Source organism: Anarrhichthys ocellatus, unplaced genomic scaffold (genome assembly GCF_004355925.1).
Source record: "Anarrhichthys ocellatus isolate YVR2014 unplaced genomic scaffold, GSC_Weel_1.0 scaffold92, whole genome shotgun sequence".
Lineage (NCBI taxonomy): Eukaryota > Metazoa > Chordata > Actinopteri > Perciformes > Anarhichadidae > Anarrhichthys > Anarrhichthys ocellatus.
Window position 1 is genome coordinate 138,624 of NW_022280122.1, and position 24,540 is coordinate 163,163.

Consider the following 24,540-nt stretch of genomic DNA (forward strand, 5'->3'; position numbering starts at 1 on the left):
GTCGGGCCACTCTGCCATAAAGGCCCGACTGGTGGAGGGCTGCAGTGATAGTTGACTTTGTGGAACTTTCTCCCATCTCCCTACTGCATCTCTGGAGCTCAGCCACAGTGATCTTTGGGTTCTTCTTTACCTCTCTCACCAAGGCTCTTCTTCCACGATTGCTCAATTTGGCTGGACGGCCAGGTCTAGGAAGAGTTCTGGTCGTCCCAAACTTCTTCCATTTAAGGATTATGGAGGCCACTGTGCTCTTAGGAACCTTGAGTGTTGCAGAAATTCTTTTGTAACCTTGGCCAGATCTGTGCCTTGCCACAATTCTGTCTCTGAGCTCCTTGGGCAGTTCCTTCGACCTCATGATTCTCATTTGCTCTGACATGCACTGTGAGCTGTAAGGTCTTATATAGACAGGTGTGTGCCTTTCCTAATCAATTCCAATCAGTTTAATTAAACATAGCTGGACTCCAATGAAGGAGTAGAACCATCTCAAGGAGGATCAGAAGAAATGGACAGCATGTGAGTTAAATATGAGTGTCACAGCAAAGGGTCTGAATACTTATGACCATGTGATATTTCAGTTTTTCTTTTTTAATAAATTTGCAAAAATTTCTACATTTCTGTTTTTTTCTGTCAAGATGGGGTGCTGAGTGTACATTAATGAGAAATAAAATGAACTTTTTTGATTTTAGCAAATGGCTGCAATGAAACAAAGAGTGAAAGATTTAAAGGGGTCTGAATACTTTCCGTACCCACTGTATATCAGAGCCATGTCATACGCTAATGGAGAAGAAGTGTTAACTGAACCAGGTTGTCTTCCCCAGACAAACAGGCCACAAGAAGAAGCTCAACACCTTTATCAGTTTTCCAGAGCAGCTGGACATGGGGCCTTTCTTGGAAGGAAAACAAGGTATTAGCAGTAATAATCTCTGTGACACACTCACATTCTGCCCGTTCCCTTAACCATCAATGCATACTGACATGTGTTAGCGATACAGAAGAAACAAAATGCATACACTACCCTTTTTATGTCTCTTTTAATTTAAAGAATTAAGACCATGCCCTTTGTATTCACAAAGGAAGAGGGACATTTTTGATAGTCCTCAGTGTCAAAGCAGGGTACCTTCATGTGGGTGATGGATTGCTGTCACAACAAGTTCACTGCTTGCTAATATGTGTTTAGTATGAGACATTTTTTGTTGATGACTCTTTGAAAAGTAATCGGGTTGATATTTGTGCGTCTTTGGACGGACTGTTCTTCCAGACCAGAAGTGTGTTTATGAACTGAGTGCGGTGCTGATCCATCGGGGCATCAGTGCCTATTCAGGCCACTACATCGCACATGTGAAGGATGCTCGTACAGGCGACTGGTACAAGTTCAATGATGAGGAGATTGAGAAGATGGAAGGCAAGAAGCTGCAGCTTGGCACTGAGGAGGACATAGGTGAGTGGTGCTAAATGGACTGTGTATTCTTTATCCTTAGCTACATCATGTAGTGTAATGTTGTAGCACTCTTATTGTTATCCAGTATTATTTTATATGTAGAAAAATGTTATTTTACTTTGAAAAAACATATCGAGGGCCAAAGCGCAAAACCTCCTAGCTGCAGAATTTTCTGATTGCCGGATTTCACTTTGGATGATGAGAACAAGGAAGGCTGTTCATATTCAGTCTGTCTTAAAATAATCCTGCCCTTTGTTGAAACTTAATTTAGAGCATCATTTTGTAGAACCTCTTCCAACTTGCTCCAAGTGCAAAATATCCTATCTGCAAAATGATCCAGGCATTTTTCAGATAGGAGGTTTTGCTTTTCAGCCATCGATATTGTAAATCAGGTAACATCTTCAACTGCAGTCCAAGATTTGAAGAAAATGAATTATGAGTCTCACCTTTTACCCACCTCAGGTTCATGTCTGTATATGTATACACTGTCAAAGTTGTTGCTCTTTTTCTTGGTGTTTATGGTCCCTAGCTGAGACAGTGAAGTCCCAGACACGAAAGCCAAAGTGCAGTAAAGGCTTCCACTGCTCCCGAAATGCCTACATGCTGGTGTATAAGGTCCAGGAAGAGGAGAATACTGATCCCTCCTGGACCAACGTCGAGGTTCCAGGTGAGAAGTAGAATTTTAACTGGTTTACTTTTTTTTGTTTGTTTAATGTGTCCTTTAATCCTTGATGCAAACAAAGATGGCAGCCAGAAAAGGAAGCAGTGGCCATTTCCGCTTTGCGTCAAGGAATTCATCATGTCTTGAGGAACATTGTTATTATAGTAAAAATACAGTCTGGTCCACATTGCCTTGTCTGATGGTTTCTTTTACCTCTGTCCAGCCTTCCTTCAGAGGCTGGTGGACCAAGACAACCACAAATTTGAGGAATGGTGCAATGAGATGGCCGACATGAGAAAACAGAGCGTGGATAAGGGCAAAGCCAAGCATGAGGAGGTGAAGGAGCTCTACGAGCTTTTACCCGCAACAGACGGTCGGTAAAAACATTCCCGAATCACCCACAGTCCACTTAACAGAAACACTAAAGCGAGTGTACATGTTTGTTGTGACTTCAGTTCAGACAGTATAATTAATGTGCAGTTAAAGTGATGGGGGGGGGGGGGGGGGGGGTATTGCTTAACCTGTACAACAGCGCCCCTGTCTGTAGTAATACTACAAGTACAACACAATGTGCCACTGAACCAGGACCATTTGGCAAATACTGTGTCTTGATGTTAAGTGTTAGAATGATGTCAACAGTTTCCAGTGTCAGAGTTACAAAAGGGGTCCGGTGTTGATCAGAACTAGTAATTTCATTCCTTACAATTTCCATAATAAATGTGTGTCAATATATGGACATGTGAGGGGTGATACGCAGACAGCCAGATGTTACACAGAGTAGAGGTGGGCGATATGACCTAAAACCTAGATCACAGTATTTTGGGGGGCTTTTGTGATGATGGTATTGCATCACGGCATTACAAAATTATAAAAGATACTCCACTCAAAACATGATTCTACCATTTATTACTGTGTTGGTAATGTAAGGGAACAGATCTGGATTTAGAGAATAAAAATGAGGTATAGACCTACATGTGTTTTGGAGGGAGTATTACATAAATGTAATGTGATTCATTTAGTTGGTAGCAACAGCCATGCTGTTGTTTTGAATTGTGAGTCAACTGTATTGCTGAGCAACCTGGATCTCAGCATATTTGGAAAAAAATGTTTGTTTTATTTCACATTTATACTGTTGTTCCATTATTCCGAAGTTGTTTTCACCTCAGCCAAAATGAGAATAACCTTTTACATCTTAATCCACATGAAGACAGAGTTTGAAAATACACAGCATAAACTCTGTTGGACCAGTACTGTATGAAAGATACTGCAGGCAGCTCATCTAGAGCTGTTTTGTCTCAGCAGAAATGGACCGTGACAATGATCGGCTGAGGGCTGGCAGTAGCAGCAAAGCTGACATATGTTTGAGCCGCAGCAGCGGCTCGTCCTTGTGTGTGTGTACTAAAACCAAAACGTGTGTGTTTAGCACGGTAAAGACGATATTGCTAAAGACATATCGTGGCCGAACGTTACACCGGTGTACGACACACCCCTATTGCAGAATGAGCCTGGATTTAATGAATCAAAATCCAAAGTCCTGTGTCTCTTAATGTTTGGTGTGTCTCTCTGCTTTCCCCCCTCAGGCGAGCCGTATGAGTTTATCCCGCTGGACTGGTTGAAGAAGTGGCTAGAGGACTCCACTGCTACAAAAGAGATCGACAACTCTCTCTTCCTTTGTTCTCACGGCAAACTGCACCCAGACAAGGTGGCCGATTCCAAGAGGGTTTCCCTTCAAGCTGCTCAGCTCCTCTACGAGCGCTACAGTGGAGGGCCGAGGATGGACGGTCAGTCAAACAGAGGGTTTGGTCTCTTCTCAAATCATGAGCTTCATGCTTCATGCTTCCAATTAAGTAGTTACACAGAAGTAGGTATCACAATGATTTCTATTCTACAACAAACAAATTCTGAAACTCATTAAACCAAATATTACGCATGTAATCAACTTTGCGTAGCTCTAAACATCCTCATAGTCTCATTGTTATGTGACACTTAAAGGATGAGCCTGTGTTATAGGACTTGTGCATGTTTTGTAATATCAAATGAAACACTATGCTTGTAACACATAAATAACATCACAGCAAACAGGATGTGCACTATCCAAAACTTATCCAGCTCTTTTATCACCTACAAATCCCTTTATCAATGAAAACTCCTAGGTTGTTTTTGTTTTTCTAGAATGTGAGTATATTTAAACTATATACTATTTAAAGAAGCAGCAGCCACAGCTAACTGAAGTGGTTAGTTGAAAAGCAAGTTTGTTTAGCTAGATTAATCAATTTCTTAACCATGATTAATCAAACACTGAAAAATTATCAACATCACAAGTTGACCCACGAAAGCAAAGCAGTGGTTGCTTGCATGTGTTTTTGACATTTTAGGAAATACTCTAGTTTGCAGTCAGATTGCAACTTTGTGCTCAAAACATATCTCAACCTTTAGAAATGTGTCCCATCTGGACTTCTTCTAAAAGCACAATGTTTTTGTCTTCCACATTTGAACATATCCCTCCTCTATGTGTGTGTGTGTGTGCGTGTGTTAAGGCTCTTCTCTGTGTAGAGATTGCGTTGGCCAGCGATGTAGAGTGCTGCGACTGAAGAACCAGCTCAATGAAGACTACAAGGAAGTGACCAACCTGGTCAAACGCACGCTCAGGTAATCACACTCGCTATAAGTTGGGTTATTTAGATTGTGGTGTTGCGCATCCAGTCAAGTTTAGATAAAATCATATTTTAATAGCCGGCCTTTTTTCATAAACTAGTGCTGTCAGCAAATATTAAAAATTTTCATCTGAAAATGTATATTAAAATGTGAAAACAACAGCAGCACTACTGCGGCTGTATACCTCGAGCGCACTGAATGCACCAACTGACGGGGTTCACACAACAGCCCCTTTGACACAGAGATTCCTCAATACTGCCATGAAGAAGATCCGCTGTTACCTCACACTGAACCAAACAATGTCGGCATAATGCCGCCCCCAGTGTGTGATTTAAGATTGCACACCGGCATCACAGCAGCAAAAGAGGCGTTGAGTTTAACACAAAAGTGTTAGGCGTCTATTGTGATGGCTGGCATTTGCGGCAGGCAGTGACTTGCACTCTAAACAATAATGGCGGAGGTGTTGAGGTCCTCTGCTCGGAGAGTAAGGAGCTCCCGGACATTGTCGTCTCCCCAATTTGCTGCCAGTTTAGGTTAGCTGCTAATTGCTGCTAGTGTTTTTTTAAATCTCCCAGTGGTTGGAGCGCACAAATATCACATGAAGCGTCACCCCCTTTCCGTCCTGCCGGCTGTCCCTTTTCACACAGACATCGGCTCGGCTCTGTGACTCTGTGGGTCTTTTTTAAGAACGAATATTCAAAGTCATTTTTGGCCTGTTTTGACAGGAACATTACGTTAAAGTTGCTTCAATAGCTATGTCTGAAAAGGGACAAGATTCCATTCCCTTGTGTTGAAGCTGACAATTCATGATCCAGTGTGTGACCAAAGTCAATGAGGGGTATTTCAGAACCAGTGTGATTCCTCCATAAGAGAGAACTGAAGTCCTCAAGGGAGCATACAGAACTGCTATCTAATGTAATCACAGGTGTTTCTCACTGTGTGTGTTTCTCTCTCTCAGTGGTGAGGGTTGCTGGGTGGGCAAAGCATCTCTGCGTAGCTGGAGGCAGCTGGCTCTAGAACAGCTGGAGGAGGACGAACACGAAACCAAACACAGCAATGGCCAGACCAATGGACAGGGACCACACAACAACAGCAAAGGTGGGGGGAATGACTGTGATTTTATTCATAGTTTCTTTTTTAATCTGTGATGTGACATCTAGAACCAGCGTAATTTCAACTTGATTTTTGGAAACATAGTTTATGTGATTTATAGGAAACTACATACACAATGCTAATTGTAAAACTAACAAGACTTCAAGTCTACAGTCATTCTAGCAGTTGAATGAGGATGAACTCAGTGCAGCTGAGATTGATGGGAATGTCATTAGTTTTGCAGGTATTTGGTCATAAACTAAAAATGTAATCTTCACTTGAGGTTGCTCGATGAAAAGTTAAAGGATCCCCAAAGAGATCACAGTGCATTCGAAGGGGAACATGAATGTGTGTAACAAATTCCATGGCAAGGCAGTTTGTGTTGTCGAGACCCTTCACACAAGACCTCATGGTGGTGCTCGAGGAAAACTCTGATGGCAGCAGGGTTCATCCTCTAGGAACCAGAAATCTCGAGTACCAAATTTGATGACAATCCATCTAGTAGAAAACTTTGACCTAATGGTGGTGCTACAGAAAATGACATGGTATCATCAAAGCCAGATTCTTCCTCTGGACAGTATGGATTTCTGTACAAACTTTCATGGCAATCCTTCCAGTAATTGATGATATTTCAGTCCAGGTCAGAGTGGTGGACCAACATTGCTATCTCTTGGGCTAGCATTTTAAAATGTGTTTGAAATTATAAGAAGACGCTGTCTGATTGGTTTGGTGTCATTGTATTTTAGTGTGAAATTCAACTAACATCTCATCTGCAACGTTAAATGTTGTATTGATAATATTTTTATGTAGACACATTTTTTTTAAACAATACATCCACAGAGCTTTTAGAAAGGTGCTGGAAAAAAAAAAATTACGATTGTGAATTAATCATTTAAAAAGTCTTGACGTGTCCAAAATGAATGTTTGTCTTTATGGGAGGTATGTGACATTTGGTTGCTGCGTCTAAGGCTAATGAGCCAATAGGGTCAGCACCCAGCTTCACTCCAGTACCGACCAACAACAAAGTTCTCAACGACTAAAGGAGGCTGCTTCTGACACTGGTGTCTGATTGCTCTCCATATATTACAATTATTACAACTGCAACAAGGAACAGCTGGTGTTAGCTCATAAACGCTATCTTGGCTTAATTGTCGGAACAACAATAAGCCATGAAATTACAATTTTGCATATTTAAACAAAATCAACTAACAGCCATAGTCCTTAAAACCTTAACTAATGCTCTGTTACTGGTTAGATTGTCATGAGGACAAAGAACAGCTTCAACCCTTGAGGAGCTACGTCAACATCCAGTTAACATACCAAACGTTATAATTCCCTGAAACAATGTATGTATGTTGTATAGCTGTTCTTTAGGTAGAGGCACACTCCTACAAACATCCTGGACACAACTGGCCACCACTTGTTGTGTAGTGAATGCAATGGAACAGGGGAGGGAGAGTGGGACATCTAGTGGCTGAATGTTATTCCTGTTTATGGTGAACTGTTTGATTGTAGAGTTCGGCTCAGAGCTCTCAGAGGGCAACGGGGACGAGATGAAGACCTTCAATGAAGACATTGTCTGCTGTCACGGTACTGTCCCATCATCAGCATCTACAATAAACAATTTTGAAACAAGAACGGTTTCCATTACATTATTGCATACCACCCATAGTTCATTCTTAGTATTTTAGCTATTAAATGTGTATGTTTGTTCCTGCTGTAGGGGCTCTGAGTATTTTGGAGACCGAACGAAAGCTGGTATCTTCTGAAGTTTGGACCAAGCTGAGAGAATACTTCCCCAAAGCCCCAGAATTCACCCAAAACCAGGACTCCTGTCAGCAGTGCCTGGTGAGTAGGTGATGACAAACCGTCCAGTGTTGCACCACACTGGTCACTTTCATTTTCTATTTATTCCCCAAGTCGCCATTGTTTTTCCCAAAAGTATATCTAAGCTGCATTAAAGTTTCAGTTGTAAAGAAGGTATTGCTCACAGTGGTGTAGGTGCCACGGCAACACTAGATGGACATCCAAAGACTGTATCAGTCTTTAATTCCATACCGACGATCATTGTGTTTACAATCTGTGACTCCTCTTGTGATGCAGAGTGACAGTGGGCAACTATTTGATGCTATGACAGCTATGTGGCTATGCTCTGTTGATGCACTGTAACCCCTAAACGTGGAACTGTAACCAGCCCAAGTGGATGAAAGCTATAGCCAGACAGAAGGCATAGAGAGGAATGGGTCAAGGCATCCAAAGTCGGTCGATGTTTCTCAATAAACAAAAGCATTGGGTTAGTTGTGGAATAAAATGTTTCCTTCCTGTGAGTACAGACATTAGAGCAGGAAGAAAAGGACAATGAGGCGGTGAGTAAGATGATGGCCCTGGACCAGAAGAACCAACTGCTCAACCTCTTCAATGAGAAGAACCGGCCGATACTCAACAAGTGGCCTCAGGTAGACACAAAGCTAAGCACCCATCTGTCAGTCTGCCAGAGTCATGGCTGAATGGAACATATATATAATCTCCCTTCTATCTTGTTTATTAAATGGTGACTCTATTTGGCCCTCAATGTAGTCCCAATTTTTAATTTTGTCCCTCCCTGGGATTGAGTTTGACACCCCTGGCATATATGCTGTATTATGCTAAAAGGTGTCATTTTGTAACGTTTTTGGTTGTGCCGCGGGATCTTCTTAATGTAAAAAATGTGCCGCGGCTCAGAAAAGGTTGAAAAACACTGGTGTAATAAATGCAATTTGAAATATACACCTTGAAAACTGCAAACCTATCTACTTCTTTTTTTATGTTTGTTAAATTCTCAGTAGCGTTAACTAAATTATGCTTGATACATATTCCAAACAAAAACACTTTAAAAACTCGACAATATGTATTTTAATATTGTCACTGTTGTAAATTGTTTGATTGCATGATTTACTTTTATTGTGAAGAGCATGAAAACGGAAGTGCTTTTACTTTGAAGAGACAGGAAGTAGAATGGTACGTGTTCTTGAAGCTAACAATGTTGATACGTAGAAAACCACATGTCTGGTGCAAGAGCGCGTTCTGTTCACTGTAACACTGTAATACTGCAGTTCAGACAGTAAAGTATTCCGTTCAAACAAGACGTGTCTTGGTCCTCACTAGAAGCTCCACTTCGCAACAGTCACGTTTGATCTGTAACGAGACGATCGCGCGCGTGTTTGTGAGACAAGAGTGAACGACGGTGACGGAGTGTAGGAGGGGTTCCGGACACGGGGGGAGGAAGGAAGTGACGCCACACAAACGCAGCTGTTCACTGCTTGCTGCCTGGTTCTTGTGTTAAAAATGTCCGCTAACAGTGGCGGGCCGTCAGGGCCTGCAAGGCCTTCTCTGCTGGCCTAAACAGAATCACAAAGTTATATCTATTTTATAATTTAATAATTTTTCTTAAATACACTACATGTATCATAATTTATAAAAATATTTTTCCCATTATCTTATTTTCTCATTGCACAGCTACTGTCTTCCTCAGTTGCTCTGCTTCCAGTGCAGCTTGTTTTAAGTAGAGCTTTTATCCAAACAGATTTCACCTCTGTGTCTCTAGGTAAGAACAGAGCCGGAGGCCTGCAGAGTCTCAGGTGCATCCAGTGCAGATTAAAGTAAATGGAGACGATATTGTTGATTTTAATAGTGTTCAACCAATCAGATCTTTAGTTTGACATGTTGGGCGTATTCTTTGATGTGTTTGACCTGCTAGCCGGCCTATAATGGCGTCAACATTACGTCAACGTTGAAGTTGTGAAAGTAAAATCCTATGATAATCTCTTTGGGTCGCGGCTTGTCATTAAGGAATGACAGTGGATCCCACAGCCAGACCAGCTGAGAACATTATATTTTCCTGAATTTAGGCTTTTGTGTTTTCTAAATGCTCTAGCATTATTGAAATGACTCGTACCGAACGGTTTAATACGAAGATGTACATAGTTACAGCCTTAAAAATGAATAATAGCTGTGGCGCCATAATGTGGTTATAAGGTGGTATTTCAGCTGCAGGACAGCAGTGAAGGCCCAGGTATAAAATGCACGGCCCGCCACTGCCGCTTAATAATATAATTGTCAGCGTTAATTAATTAATGCGTTAACTAATATATATATAATATATATGTGTTTATTCAGAAGGAGATTCACCAAGGAATTGACAGCTCTCCTCAAAATGAAAAACACCATGCTGGGCAAGTTAACGCGTTATTATCGCGTTAACACATTAATTATTAACGCCAACAATTATTTTAGCGCTCGTTAACGCATTTTTTTTATTATTATTAAGCGGACATTTTTAACACAAGTGAACAGCTGTGTTTGTGTGGCGTCTCTCCCTGTTTCCTTCACCTACATTCCCCTGGGTCCTAAGTCCCTCCATGTACAGCTTATTATCACCCTCTATGTACCAACATACATTTATAACAAATACCACACATATTACGGTAATCAGCGTTGCATATGTGTCCGACCAAAATACCAAAAAAAGCAAAAAAGAAATTATTCATTTAAATAATTTTTTTTAGAGTTTTTAAAGTGTTTTTGTTTGGAATATGTATAATAAGCATATCATTTAGTTATTGCTACCGAGAATTTAACAAACATTAAAAAATAGGTTTGCAGTTTTCAAGGTGTATATTTCAAATTGTATCTCTTACACACATGAAGATAAAGTTGTGAACACCGGCTGAATATCTATTATCAGAATCATTATAACTGTATAACTGCTTCTGTGTAAAGGGAATACTGCTGTTAAAAATAACCTTATTTGTTTAAAGTGTTTGCAAATCAAATGTTATTGCACTTTTGTTCATATAGCAGTACTTTTTAAATAGAAGTGCACAATACACTACTTTTGAATTCATTATTGAACTTTGCGCATAACAATTGCGATTAATCGCAAAAAAATCATGCGATTTAAAAATTGTAATTGTTGCCCAGCACTAATATAATATAATATAATATATATATATATACATACACACACACATATATACAAAAAAACTGACTCCTCTCTGTTTGTCTCTCCAGGACACAGACGTACTTTACATAGTCCCTCTGTTTTTTGTGGATGAGTGGAGAAAATTCATCAGGTATGTTTGTTTCAAGAAACAATTGGAATGAACAAAGTAATATTTCTGTTTGTTGTCACAAAATGAAAGGATTGAAGTTGGACTGTATGCTCTCAGGGAACAGGGCCAGCCTTTCATAGAAGGAGTTAGTTAAAAGACTATCATTAGTAGTGGCTTAAATTGATAGTCTGGGAGTTTTGAAGTGGGATTGTATGAGGTTGTTCTCCAGAGTCAGTATTACCTACAGTAGATGGAGGTCAGCACGTTCCCAGTTTGGAGAAGCAGACAGAAGTAGCAGCGCAGGTATTTTAGGTCCCCAAAATAATCAATATCAGTTGAAGTGTACGCACAATTTAAAATATTTTTCCAACATGGAACTAAACTGAAAGTGAAACTTTTCTATACTATCTTTTTCAACAGTCTTGTAGCTTTTAATAGAGCACAGTAAGGTTCACTTTCAGTTCCAATCCCTGTCGGAAAAGGCTGTCTGACGGCAAGATAAAGCAGTGAAAGTATTCAAATGTAGCACACACTTAAACGGATAGACATTTTTTTAGGTGGGCCTTTCTTTGGGATGTCTAACATACATTTTGCTGCTGCCCCCGTCCACAGCAGTACATTGCTTTGCTCCTGTACTGGTACTCCTGTCTGTTTCTACAAACTCCATCTACTGTCGGTAATACACCGACTATGGAGAAGTACCTCATACAGTCCCTCTTCAAAACACCCAGACTATCCCTTTAAACCATTGTCATTCTTTTAGTTAGCATTAAGGTGGACCTGTTAGTTTTTTGAGTTGTCCAGTCCCTAATGATGTTGAATATGACTGGCAGTAAAATGGCACATGGGAGAAGATTGCTTTCAGGGCTTTCTGGCAGAAATCTTCCTAGGTTTAGTGAGTCTGGGGTTCAAATAAACTCTTTCTGGCAGAAATGTTAAACTTTCAAATTATCGTTTTTCTCCCATCTGTGTGTGTATTTGGAAGGAGGCCCACTAAATCCTCTCCAGTGTCTAATGTTGGCAACACATTGCTGCTGTGTCCCCACGGAGGCTTCATGTTCACCTATGACTCGCTCATCAACGGAGATGGACAACAGTGAGTTCTGCTTATTTATATACTATATTTAATAGTTGCTTTTCCCCTAAATTGTATTTGCATGATAGTTATACTTTTAATAGTTTATAAAAATGGAACATCAATTAAACTTTGCTGTCCATTATAAGTCAAAGTTCTAATGTGGATGTCATGTAAACCCTGAAAAGCTGAACTGGTGTGTTTGTGATTGGACGCTGCTGTGGTCTCGTGTTGTGCTGTTTGTCCTGCACAGTGTAGCTCTGCTCTGGCCCAGCGAATGGGAAGTGATCAGCAGGCTCTTCATTGTGGACCAGCCAATCTCCATCCACTGCTTCAAAGAGACCATACTGACTGGTCCCACCACGCAGTACACTACTCAGCCTGGTAAGAGGTAAAAGTTAGGGAACATGGTTCACTTCACATATTCACGGCTTCCACTAGTTTCACACTGATTAAAAATCAAAACACTCCTACAGTTTGATATTTTGAGTGTTGCTTTGACCTTTTTTGGCTTCTCAGCGTCCTTGGTTTCTTTGATACTGATGTGGTGGTGTTCATGTGTTCAGATATCTGTTGGGAGTGCAGAGAGAGCTTCCTCTTCCAGCAGCAGAGGGACCTCAGAGAGTACACCCAAGCCACCATCTACATCCGCAAAGTCATCGAAGACCAGAGGGTATGAACAAGAACTGTATTTTTCCACACAATGTCTGAAATTAGATCCACAGAATGAACATTGTTGTCCTCTGCACAGATGATAAAGGAGGCTGCTCCGGAGCTGAATGCCAGCAGCTCTGAGGCAGAGGAGGAGAAGGAAGAAATTCCAAAGGTAGATGGAGAGAGAGACCCAGACTTCAGTCAGGTAAGTCCATGACCATGCTGTTGCTATAGTGAAAGTAAAAGAAAAGTGTAAAAAAAGTACAGACTTCAGTGACTGTCCTGCATCAACTGCCTAAAATATCACATGACTGCGTTTGTTGCCTCCTTTTTCATTTCTGTCTTTTCTCTCTTACCACAATTTCTGTTTCCTTTGGTTATACTTATGTTCCTGATATGTGCAGTGTGAATAAGTATTAATAATACTAGTAGGGTGAGGAGTATCAATAGCCCATTAACGGGGTAATGGCTGACAGTAAAACTAATAAAAGTAGCAGTACACACAGCTTAGCTTCATCTTTGATCATTCTTGGTTTTAAACTTCGAAAACTTTTGTCTTGACTTTTTTGGAGTTAGCAAAGATGATAACCGAGCACTGTCAGCCCCAATAGCTAACATCAAGCTCTATCACACTGCTTTCTACAGTCACAAGATGGTGCGAAGCGGCTCAAGTTGAGTGACGACAGTACAGCAGCAGCTGCAGCTCCTGTGACCAACATGACCAAACTAGGCGGAATCAGGAGAAGCACCCGGCACAGGAAACTCAGAGGGGAGAAAGCCCTCATCGTTTCAGCTAATCAGACACTCAAAGAGCTAAAAATACAGGTGAGAGCTCTAGATGACTAGCCGGAAGCCTTTAGAACCACATGTGATCTAGGTGGAAGTAATGTAATTACTGTACTCTACAGGGAGTAGTCTTTATTTACAGAGCTGACTGTGCTGTGCTTCTGACCCTGTAGATTATGCACGCCTTCTCCGTGGCTCCGTTTGACCAGAACCTCTCCATTGATGGAAAGAGTCTGACAGACGATTCGGCCACACTGGGGAGTCTGGGCGTCATCCCTGAAAGCATCATCTGTCTAAAGGTACTTTGACATAGAAATCTTAACTGCTGCAGCTTTAATCTTGACTCCCATCACATCTTCTCATGGTGATTACAGACATTTCCCCTTAAATTTCAATATTATTTCCTTACAGGCCGATGAGCCAATAGCAGACTACGCTGCAATGGACGATGTCTATCAAGGTAAATGCTCTTTTCTTCACGTCCTTTTATATTATGTTTCCTTTGAGAAAAGCTAGATTATGATAAGATGTTTCTCTTCATCTTCCTTCACAGTGAGAATGCCTGAAGAGGGATTTAAAGGTGAGCACGCTTTTCCTACAATTGTTTTGAACCATTTTTTTTCCCACCCAGCAGGAAATGAACATCTCTATGATCCCCTCTAATGTGTTTAACTGAGAGGTACTACCCCAATAATGAGACTAAATTCACCTCATGACTCTATCGGCTGAAAAAAACGAGATGTAGGCACCCATCTGGAGGTCTGAAACCGAGCTACAGAGCAACAGGCAATACACCTTTATTTAACATAGTGTTGTTGTCGATCACACATTCTATCATTTGATCCTTATTTTTAGGGCTTGGCCTTGAACCCAAGCACTTTTTGAATACTGTAGGGCTGAGTTTTGATAACACAAGCACAGGAAGTTGATTATTCATAATCAGATTATGTGGTAAATGAAATCTATTTATGTTTTGGTGGAAAGTGTGTTTGTGTTCTGATTTGATCTCATCATTTCTGCTCCTCTCTGCAGGCACTGGGCTTCTGGGGCACTGAGGAAAGCTTGAATTGGACAGCTGACAGATGACATTTTAAAACAAAAAGGCTTGAATTTGTCAAGTGTGCATATATAAATAAGTGCTTTAATTTTTTTTTTTTACGTTTTGAGTAGGCTTTCTTTAATAAAACTGTGACTGTTGCAAAGCCACTGTTTTTCTCTACATAACATTAGCTGGCCTTTGATATTTAAGACTCCTAATCATTCTGAAGGACTGTGTGGTAGTGAATCTGATCTTCAGTCTACTGTTACTCAAGGAAATGGGCTTTGTTTTTGACTCTTAAATTATGGCAGAAGACAAATTGATGATGTTTTTTCTTTCCATTCTGTGGAAGCTTTTGAAGCTGTGTTCTCACTGCAGAGTTTTCGGGTTTGTCAAAAGAATGCACGAGTAACTGTCAACTATTACAAATATAACTGCTCTTAAATGTTAGAACATTTATTACCTCTACAGCAAATCTATATCCATATACTCCATGTGGCGTTTAGATACATAGCTACACAGTATGTATAGAGGCTGATTCCTGCAGACGTTTCAGCAGTGCAAACCTCGAGAGATGGAAGTGAGAAACAGAATGCAAGCAGTGATATGTCCTGTTCTTTTCACTGTTATTTCTTATGGACAATAAAGTTATTTTCAAAACACCCTGTCCTCACATACACATCATTATTCCATTCAAAAATTGTATTTATTCAAGTAACTCAGTGACATTGGGATAATTTCAGTCCTGTGAATATGCAACATCCACACATTAACAATGATTAGTAATGAAGTGGTCACAGGTGTTCCATATGTGTCATCCTTGTCAAATAAGAGAAAATGCACAGCTGCACACACTCAAAAATATGAGTGGAAGGCGGTGTTTATAAATAATTTACAAGTGCAACAAGACTCAGGAACTGAAAACAAGAAGATACATTTAATTAGGAAGTTATCAGAATAAATTAATACAAAATAATATAGGTTGAAGTGATCTAACAATCTGGATTTGTGTAAGTCAATTTAACATAGAATTCAAAAAGCTTGAAAGGTGTTCAAAAGAAAGAACAATGTTACTATATTCAGTTAAGTTTAAGTATAATGGTTTAAGTTAAGTAAAACACAAACTCTGAAAACCAGCTGAAGCAGCTTCCTCCACCTACGACCGCCACCATCCACCCACGGACAAAATATCCACCTTGAGCTGCTGCCTGTGAAAAGACTAACTCCTCTCCACCTACAGCCTCTGCCAGCAAACTGCAGGTGCCGCCTCCACCTGCAGGTACTGGCAAACAGCTGCTATCTTAATCTCCACCTACAGGCTCTACCAACAACCATCACCGCTGCCTCCATCTGTGGATCCTTGCAGACGCCTTCCGCCTGAACCTCCACCTGCGGCCATCAACCTCAGCCTCCACCTGAAGACGCTGCCAGATGATTCTAGCTCCACCTGAAGCCTCCTCCATTTACCTGCACCGCTCGGATAAGAAACACAAACGGTGTAAAAAGAACATGTCTGAGCTGATGAAGTAAAGCTGTTTGTTTACACCATCTCTTTCTCCTCACAGCTATTTCCACACATTGTGACTGTGATGCTGAACTTCATGGACCAGAGAGAGCTCTTCTTCCTCCCTCTAGTCTCAACTCAAGGTAGAGTTGATCAGCCGGATGTTTAGCAGTGTGAGATATTTGGTAGTGTGCCAGTGTGTAGCTGTGCTTCTTCAGTACCTCTGATTGTTTTAATGGAGGGTTGGTGATGCGCGTTATTTCAATACAACACGTGTTCTTTGTGGTTTCCACCAGACCCTGTTGGACTTCACATCCAGATCTACCAGGAGCTGATCCAGAGCTGACGAGGAGGATCCCTTCTACCAGAGCTGTGTACCAGAGATGCTCCTTCCTCCTCCACATCCTGCACATTCACCACCGACTCCTGCTGCTCCTCTCCCAGACTGAGAGCGCCCCTCCCTGTTCAGTTCCCCACAGCCAGATTAGTGGAAGTCTGAAGAATGCAGAGACGCTCCACCGGAGACTTTAGAGCCTCACGTTTCCAGCCGTGCTCGCTAAATAAAGACGGCCAGTTAGCTCGCTCTGTTACTGTGTACGTGTAAACCTTTTCACTGTTGCTCATTAAAGTCCATCATTCTCTGCAGTCGACTGATCAGTCGTTTGTGTCCATAAGAGTTCACATAAAAGAGACATGTTCATATTAGAGATCATAGTCAGTTTCTTTATGTTTTTAACTTCAGTTTGCCAGCAGATATATTTACTTACTTTTTACTTTATGATAAATGAGTTGCTACGAATTATTTATTGGTTAAAAATGCTTGTTTCCCAATGTAAATTAATAAATCATGTCTGCATTTAGAAATGTTAGTATTCTTTAATAAACGCTCTTGAGTTTCTCAATTTTGCATAAGCCATCAATAAGTCAGTCAACCAGAATAATATTTACTAATTTATTAATAAAGAATTCTGTAACACATATGAAGCTCATGTCTATAATGCTTTATATGCACAATCTTAACACATTATATTGTATCTACATATAAACCATCCTATAGGAGAATCTCATCACTGGTATCAAGTATCACATGCATTAACTGTGAGACCAAATCTGAAGAAACTAGAATGTGTTTAAGATGTTTTTCTTTCTGGCTGGTTTCAGTAAAGATTCTGGATCTTTCTGTGATCTTGTTGTAAGAACAATCAGTCTATTGAGAAGGAAACTTGTCTGTTTGGATCTCTTTTTTTTAAGATCCACTGATTTCATATTAAAGTCTCTCTCAATTCTTCACAATCTGTAGTTGTCTTAAAGGAAGACCTTCTTTCAGTGGTCTTGGATTAAAACTGCTTTCAGTCAGAGTGTTCCTGTCAGTGGGTTTAGTGGAAATACTTGTTCTTTGAAGCTTTTCTAACTCACCACTGAACTCAAGACAAATATCAACATATCAGCCCCAAACTGTGAAGTAATGACCACAGTGGTTATTGTGTTAAATACAATCCATTTAAAATAGGACTCATCAAAAAAAATAAAGTAAATCTTGGTGAAACAATCATCTTAGTTCTCTTGAAAGTCAATGGACAGAAAGTATGTGAAAGATAAATCCTTCTCATCAACAATGAGAGCACTGCTCTTCAGCAGCATGTCAGTGTGTATTGTATAGGAGGGCAAAGTAATCATTGCAGAAAACCTGGGGAGCTGCTGCGGGCATTAGCTAACGACATAGAAAGCCTGTTGCGGAGGGCTTATGTACACATGCCCCCCAAAGTACAGAGCGAGCTGGCACGGGACCAGTTCATCAGAGCAATCTTCCCCACTGAACTGCGTGTCCAGGTGCAGCTGCAACACCCACAGTCTTTGCAGGCGGCCTTGGAGATGGCTGTGGAGAGAGAGAATGTGTGGGGTGTAGCGGCTGGAAACTGCCAAAGGGAGGGGCCACCTGCCGTGAGGGCTGCAATGCAGAGCTCCTCAGAAGAAGAGAGACTGGCATGGTTGACTGAAGTGACTGAACTGATTAGGGCTGTGTCATTACAGCAAACACACCGGCCACGCCCCGGGCCCAGGGTCTGCTGGGGGTGTGGTCAACCAGGGCACTTAGCCAGGGAGTGCCCCAAGTCAAGCAAGTCTCAGGGAAACGGCTAAGGGCCCGCATAGAGGAGGATATGCGGACCTCGGCCCTAACTCCAACCCTGTCTTCACAAGCCTCAACATCAGATGGAGGAGCCCAACATCACAGCCAGGGGAGCCAGGCTCCACTTCCCCCAGAAGCAGATGACAGCGCATGCTTGGAGCCTGTCGTTGCAGTGGGACGTACCGGTAAGGGCGATTCTTGTTTCTTCCCTGTCACTGTGGAAGGAGTGCCCTGCTTTGCACTAGTAGACACAGGGTCAACAGTAACGTTGGTGTGGCCGGATATGGTCCCGGACGGGACTCTGTTCGACTCCACCGCTGTGCGATTGCGCACGGCCACCGGAGAGCTGGCACCCATGAAAAGCAGAGGTCTGTTGACTATATCTGTGTGGGGGGGGGGACTGTACGGTACCGGGTGTGGATAGCTTCAGTGCAGGATCCATGTATTCTGGGTTTGAACTTTTTGAAGGCTACAGGCTGCCAGCTGGACCTGCAACGAGGCACAGTGAGGTTCCAAGGGGGGCCTGCTATCACGATGACCACCATCCACACCCCTACTGTGCCTCCTCCCAGACCTCTCACACCATCCGCAAGTACGGTAGAGACTGTATCCGGCAACCTTCCACCCATCGCCTGCCTCCCGGAGGAACCCACCCGGGTGCCTCTTCCCCATCTGACCCCACCATGGCCTACGTAACCCCAACCCTGCCTGGGTTGTACCAGGAGGCGGAGGGGACTCTGGTTGCGCTAAGGGAGGTGTGGAGCAAGAACTGTGGCGTCTACATCCTCAGGAGCAGGAACAGCTGTGGCAGCTTCTGCTAGAGTTTCAAGGCAGTTTCGCCAGGAGTGAGGACGAGGTCGGGCAAACTCATCTAATACAGCATGAGATTGACACAGGGGATGCGCGACCTATCAAGTGCCGCCCACCCCGCCTCCCGCTGGCTCGCCAGCAGGCTTGTGATGAAGAGGTCGCGAGCATGCTGCGGGCGGATATCATCGAGCCTTCCGACAGCCCCTGGGCAGCAGCAGTTGTCATGGTTTCCAAAAAGGTCCGCGGCTGGCGACTCTGCTCTGACTACAGGCCTGTAAATGGAGTAACCAAGAAGGATTCCTACCCACTGCCCCGCATTGACGAGTCTCTACTCGTCAATGCGGGGCAGTGGGTAGGAATCCAGAGGGACCTGGTCTCGGGGTCCTCTTGGTTCTCCTCCTTGGACCTCCGCAGTGAGTATTACCAAGTGCCACTCGCCCCGGAGGCCCGCCCCAAAACAGCTTTCTGCACCGGACGGGAACTGTGGCAGTTCAAGGTCCTTAGTTTTGGACTTTGTAATGCCCCTGCCACCTTTGCGAGGTTGATGGACAAGGTATTGGAAGGGGTCCCCCGTCAGCAGTGCCTGGTTTACCTGGACGACATCCTGGTTCATGGTAACTCATCTGGAAAACGGGACACTGAACTTCATCTACTATAAAGAGCTCTTCCTCCTCCCACAATGCTTTGCAGTTAAGGTACTGTCATCAGTGTGATGCACATACTGTATCTGTGGTGTCTCAATGTCTCTGCATGTATTTTCAGTTCATCCGATGTTTTAATGCTTGTTAGAAATGATCAAGTCTGTAGAAGTCATGAATAGAAAACAGGAATGTTTAATATCTTTGTAATAGAACATCTTAGAATAATATCTGAGGTGTGAACTGTTTGAAGCTCTGATTCTCTTCTGAATGTAAATATTTCTAGTGGAGGTTTTGTGCTGTATGATATATTCATACCAGACATTTTCTCTGTGGTTTTCTCCAGGCCCTGGTGGAATCCACAGAGTTCAAGATCCAACAGGAGCTAATCAAGAACCAACGAATCAATTCCTTCTGCAAGATCTGAGCATCAGAGATGCTTCTTCCTCCTCCTCCTCCTCCTCCTCCTCCTCCTTCACGTTCACCACCAACTCCTGCTCTTCTCAATCGATCTCTGCCGTCAGATCATTGGGGTCTACAACAATTAGCATCAAACAGATTCCTTCATATTGGAGATCTCAGTGGATTTGTGGGAGTTTTAACACAATTTTCTCATCAGACACTTTTCTCATTTTTATTATTTGTTTTGCAGTTTGCCAGCAGCTTTCTGTTATTATCAGTTTGAATGAGGAATGCTAAAACTACTTCTGAACATCTAGACGACCAACTCTTATTATTTAACATAAAGTTCACAAGTTGTTCAAACTTAGAAATATCAATGATCAGCATTTAAAGTAAAAACTTCAGTTGTAGCAACAAACCAGTCCTCAGACTTCACCAACAGTGAACATCATTCATAATATAAAACGTTCTTTTGATTCAATACAAAGTGAGAAATAATTCACTAAAGCTGAACTAAACAGTTGTAGGTTTAACTTCATATCACATGTTTTTCTACATTAATCTTCCAAGTCATGCACTGTTGATATATATATATACCTTTAAAATATATATACAAAATATAGAAAAAGTCTAGTTTTGTACAAAGCGAAATATATTCTTTTTACTTTGGAGCCATTTCAGAACTTTGGACCGTGAACTTAAATGTCCTTCCATTGCCAGGTCCTCCTCCTTTATCATGAGTCGTCATATCTCACAAGGCTTTTACACTACAATTACAATTTTGTCGGTCAATTTTTTCCTCATGACTTCATATTATTGTTTTCTGTTTTTTTTTTAAATACCAATGAATGGGGTTCCTGAGGAACCCTAGTCAAAAACACCAATGGCAGCCAATGCAGTTTTGTTCACAAAATAGATTAGATAAGGTTTGCCATGGGTCCTACTTTAAATGATCACACTATCACACGTCAGGAAGGACGTCAGTCATTTTGAAGGAGACAGACAGATTTCCTCATGAGCTCTGTAAATAAATAAACATCTTGCTGTGCTGGTTGATTGTTACAGTAGTTTATTCTATTCCTTGTATGTTGAATATACGGTTAGAATGAGGGTTAATCTACAATACAAACTGTAAATCACTGTCTCTTAAAACAGCATAAACCACGTGTTTACATTCTGAACACAGAGGTAACTTGTACAAATCTTCTGACTAAATATTGTGGCAAAAGCTCGGAGCTTTTTCCTCAACCGGAAACGTACCCATTTGGTTGCCGTACCGCCCGTCGCCATTTTCAAAACGGCTAAAGCTTTATTGCGCAGAGCAGCGTTGTTCAGTAAAGAAGTTTAAATAAAGAGACGGATCGTTTGAATAATTCAAGGTAATACAAAGACGTCCATTGACTGGAAGCTGCATGTTGGATGGTCCCTGACGACTGTTTTATTCAGATTATAAACGCTCATGTATCCCAATGAGTTTCACTGACCTAACATTAGTAACCTTTTCGAGATTACATTAGCATCCGTAGCTAAAGCTAGAGCGGGCTAGCTCACGTAGCTAAGCCTTGAAGACCCTGTGGACCACAGTGGCATGAGCCTGTAGCCTGAGCAGACAGTCGGCTTGCTTCGTAATGTAGCGAAGGCACCCTAGTTTACGAATATTATCTGACATGACACTTTTTCTTACGCCCAAATCCATATTCTGAATAATCTTACATTTAAGTTAATGCTCTAAACTTGCACCGTAACGTAACATAAGCATTTAAGCGTAAACACTAAACTCGTTTCCTTCCTGATCACATAATCGACTATAGTATATGGAAGCCGGTACCAATATCCATCGTAAACTCCATAAAACCTTTAAATGAATGTGCGTGCTTCTCGTGTGTTCCACCGGTAGATGCTATACTCAGTATTCTGGCTTCTTCTACATTTTTGTCCGTTTGCTGGAAATGTAAAACAACGCAGTTAATTTGTGAATTGAGTTTGACACGATGTTCTCTCCTCACAAGAGGGGGCGGGACGTTCTGCCCCTCAACGAGATGCTGGAGCTACCGAACTACAGCAGCCAGCTGATGCAGCAGCTGTGGGCCCTGAGGAAAGAGGGCCACTTCTGTGACTGCACCATCCTGGTGGGAGATAGCCCGCACCGCGCACATAAACTGGTACTGGCCGCCTCCAGCATGCTCTTCAGGTAGCGTGAGCATGGGCTTTGATAGATGACCTGCAGAGGTTGATCTGTAGGTGATCTAAATGTTTGGAGGGTGTTAGGTCACTCAGGATAAGTCCAGAGTCTCAAGCTGTTAGAGGCAACTCGTCGAGATCATTCTTGATCATTCATCAAAGAGTAGTTTGAAAAAATAATATTAACGTCCGCTTATTATTATTTTTCTGGAGCTTTTTTTTAAAGCAAACTATTTATTCCGATACCAAATGAAAGCTCTGATACTTTTTTCAGTTTGTTAGATGAGAGGAGAAGATCAATACCACTTTCAATAAAGTGGAGTCACAGACAGGCCGAGCTCTGCAGCGTGTTCAACCTGGCTTAGCGGGGGAAACGGCTAATTTATACTGTTTATTAATGTACTTCTATAGGTCGTTACATGTCAGATGATTTAAAAATGTGTTATTTAATGACTCTGATAAACATTTAGACTCTGAGAGACTTGCATATTGTTTATGAAGACAGTTTGAAACCTGGACCTGGTGCATGGCGAAAGCTTGTAAGAGGACCTTTAGATCAGTGATTCTCAACTGGTGGGTCGAGGACTTGTTTTCAGTGGGTCGCGGGCCTTTGCCTGACAAAAAAAAATGTTGTGATTTTATTTTGAAGGGCATTTTTTATGCAGCGGAATTATTCCAGCATTTACGGCACTTGTTCAGCGGTGCAGGAAAAACACCGACCAATGCGTGGTGACTCGCATCACGTGATGCAGCTCAGTCAATCAAATATGGGCATTCTGTCAAGTTTCCTGATTTGAGTGAGATGTAGACACACCGTGACACATGGGGGACAGACGAGGATATAGAGAGCAGAGCAGGACTATTGTAGTGTGACTTGTTAAAGTCAAATCATGGGGCGATCTCCAAAAGAGAAAACCAGCGAAACCAGAGTCATTAGACTGACTGGACAGACTCCTATAAGTGACTTCTTCCCACATTAATTTCTCTTTCTAGAAGATGAGAAAAATATAATATTGTGGCTTTTTCACTTCACCCTGAATGAACTGAATTTAAAGCTAGAGTGAAAATAATTTTTCTAAAATTAATTCTGTTACGTAATTTATTTATTAATCCAGCCATTTTTTTTTTACCTGAAATGAGAAGAACATTTATTTATGTATTTCAATGTATTATTTATAATCCATCCAGTTAAATTTCAAAAATGAGAATAATAATTGTTAAAATATAATTGATGTGTACTTTCTTTATTTGATTTGACAGTTGTTTACTACACAGAGATGTTATTACTACTAGACTTCTTGAATATATATATATATATATATATATATATATATAAAATTTGGGTCGCGGCTTGTCATTAAGGGGTGATGGTGGGTCCCGCAGCCAGACCAGTTGAGAACCACTGCTTTAGATTATGTTGTCAAGTCATTCTCAAATATTGGAGGGCAGATTGTCAGGTTTCAAACTGTCTTCATAAACAATATGCAAGTCTCTCAGAGTCTAAATGTTTATCAGAGTCATTGAATAACACATTTTTAAATCATCTGACATGTAACGACCTATAGAAGTACATTAATAAACAGTATAAATTAGCCGTTTCCCCCGCTAAGCCAGGTTGAACACGCTGCAGAGCTCAGCCTGTCTGTCGTGACTCCACTTTATTGAAAGTGGTATTGATCTTCTCCTCTCATCTAACAAACTGAAAAAAGTATCAGAGCTTTCATTTGGTATCGGAATAAATAGTTTGGTTTAAAAAAAAAAACGTAAATAATTAAAAAAAAAGTGTGATATGAAGAGCAATTAAGAAAAATATAAGAACAGATTCTCAAGTTCCTGAGGCCAAGTCAAGTGGTTACAGGCAGACTGTTGACCATTATTACAGTGGCACTGCATTTTCATATATACAGTGGGTACGGAAAGTATTCAGACCCCTTTAAATTTTTAACTCTTTGCTTCATTGCAGCCATTTGCTAAAATCAAAAAAGTTCATTTTAATTCTCATTAATGTACACTCGGCACCCCATCTTGACAGAAATGTAGAAATTTTTGCAAATTTATTAAAAAAGAAAAACTGAAATATCACATGGTCATAAGTATTCAGACCCTTTGCTCAGTATTGAGTATAAGCACCCTTTTGAGCTAGTACAGCCATGAGTCTTCTTGGGAATGATGCAACAACCTTTTCACACCTGGATTTGGGGATCCTCTGACATTCTTCCTTGCAGATCCTCTCCAGTTCCGTCAGGTTGGATGGTGAACTTTGGTGGACAGCCATTTTCAGGTCTCTCCAGAGATGCTCAATTGGGTTTAGGTCAGGGCTCTGGCTGGGCCAGTCAAGAATGGTCACAGAGTTGTTCCGAAGCCACTCCTTTGTTATTTTAGCTGTGTGC

The 24,540-nt window shown here is 41.5% G+C and overlaps 2 protein-coding genes across 4 annotated transcripts in view; both read left to right on the forward strand.

Annotated features, from left to right (window-relative positions):
- Window positions 1-792: 792 nt before the first annotated feature.
- usp48 (ubiquitin specific peptidase 48) lies at window positions 793-15,149 on the forward strand (the record flags this gene model as incomplete). The annotated part of the gene is made up of 20 exons (XM_031875602.1): window positions 793-901; window positions 1,256-1,435; window positions 1,965-2,102; window positions 2,320-2,469; window positions 3,677-3,877; window positions 4,634-4,745; window positions 5,710-5,849; window positions 7,359-7,433; window positions 7,567-7,691; window positions 8,177-8,299; window positions 10,893-10,954; window positions 11,919-12,029; window positions 12,262-12,392; window positions 12,575-12,681; window positions 12,760-12,867; window positions 13,308-13,487; window positions 13,622-13,747; window positions 13,860-13,908; window positions 14,002-14,028; window positions 14,481-15,149. Coding segments are annotated over 20 exons (2,277 nt in total), but the record flags the coding sequence as incomplete, so codon positions are not given.
- A 6,105-nt stretch (window positions 15,150-21,254) lies between these two features.
- zbtb40 (zinc finger and BTB domain containing 40) overlaps window positions 21,255-24,540 on the forward strand; it is a 16,865-nt gene continuing 13,579 nt past the window's right edge. Inside the window, exons 1-2 of one of the 3 annotated variants that reach the window (XM_031875546.1) lie at window positions 21,255-21,348; window positions 21,979-22,160. In XM_031875546.1, the coding sequence (XP_031731406.1) occupies window positions 22,009-22,160 (152 nt within the window). In that variant the 5' untranslated portion in view covers window positions 21,255-21,348; window positions 21,979-22,008. Of the gene's footprint in view, window positions 22,161-24,540 lie in introns of all 3 variants that reach the window. The other 2 variants (XM_031875545.1, XM_031875547.1) reach the window with 2 other exon arrangements.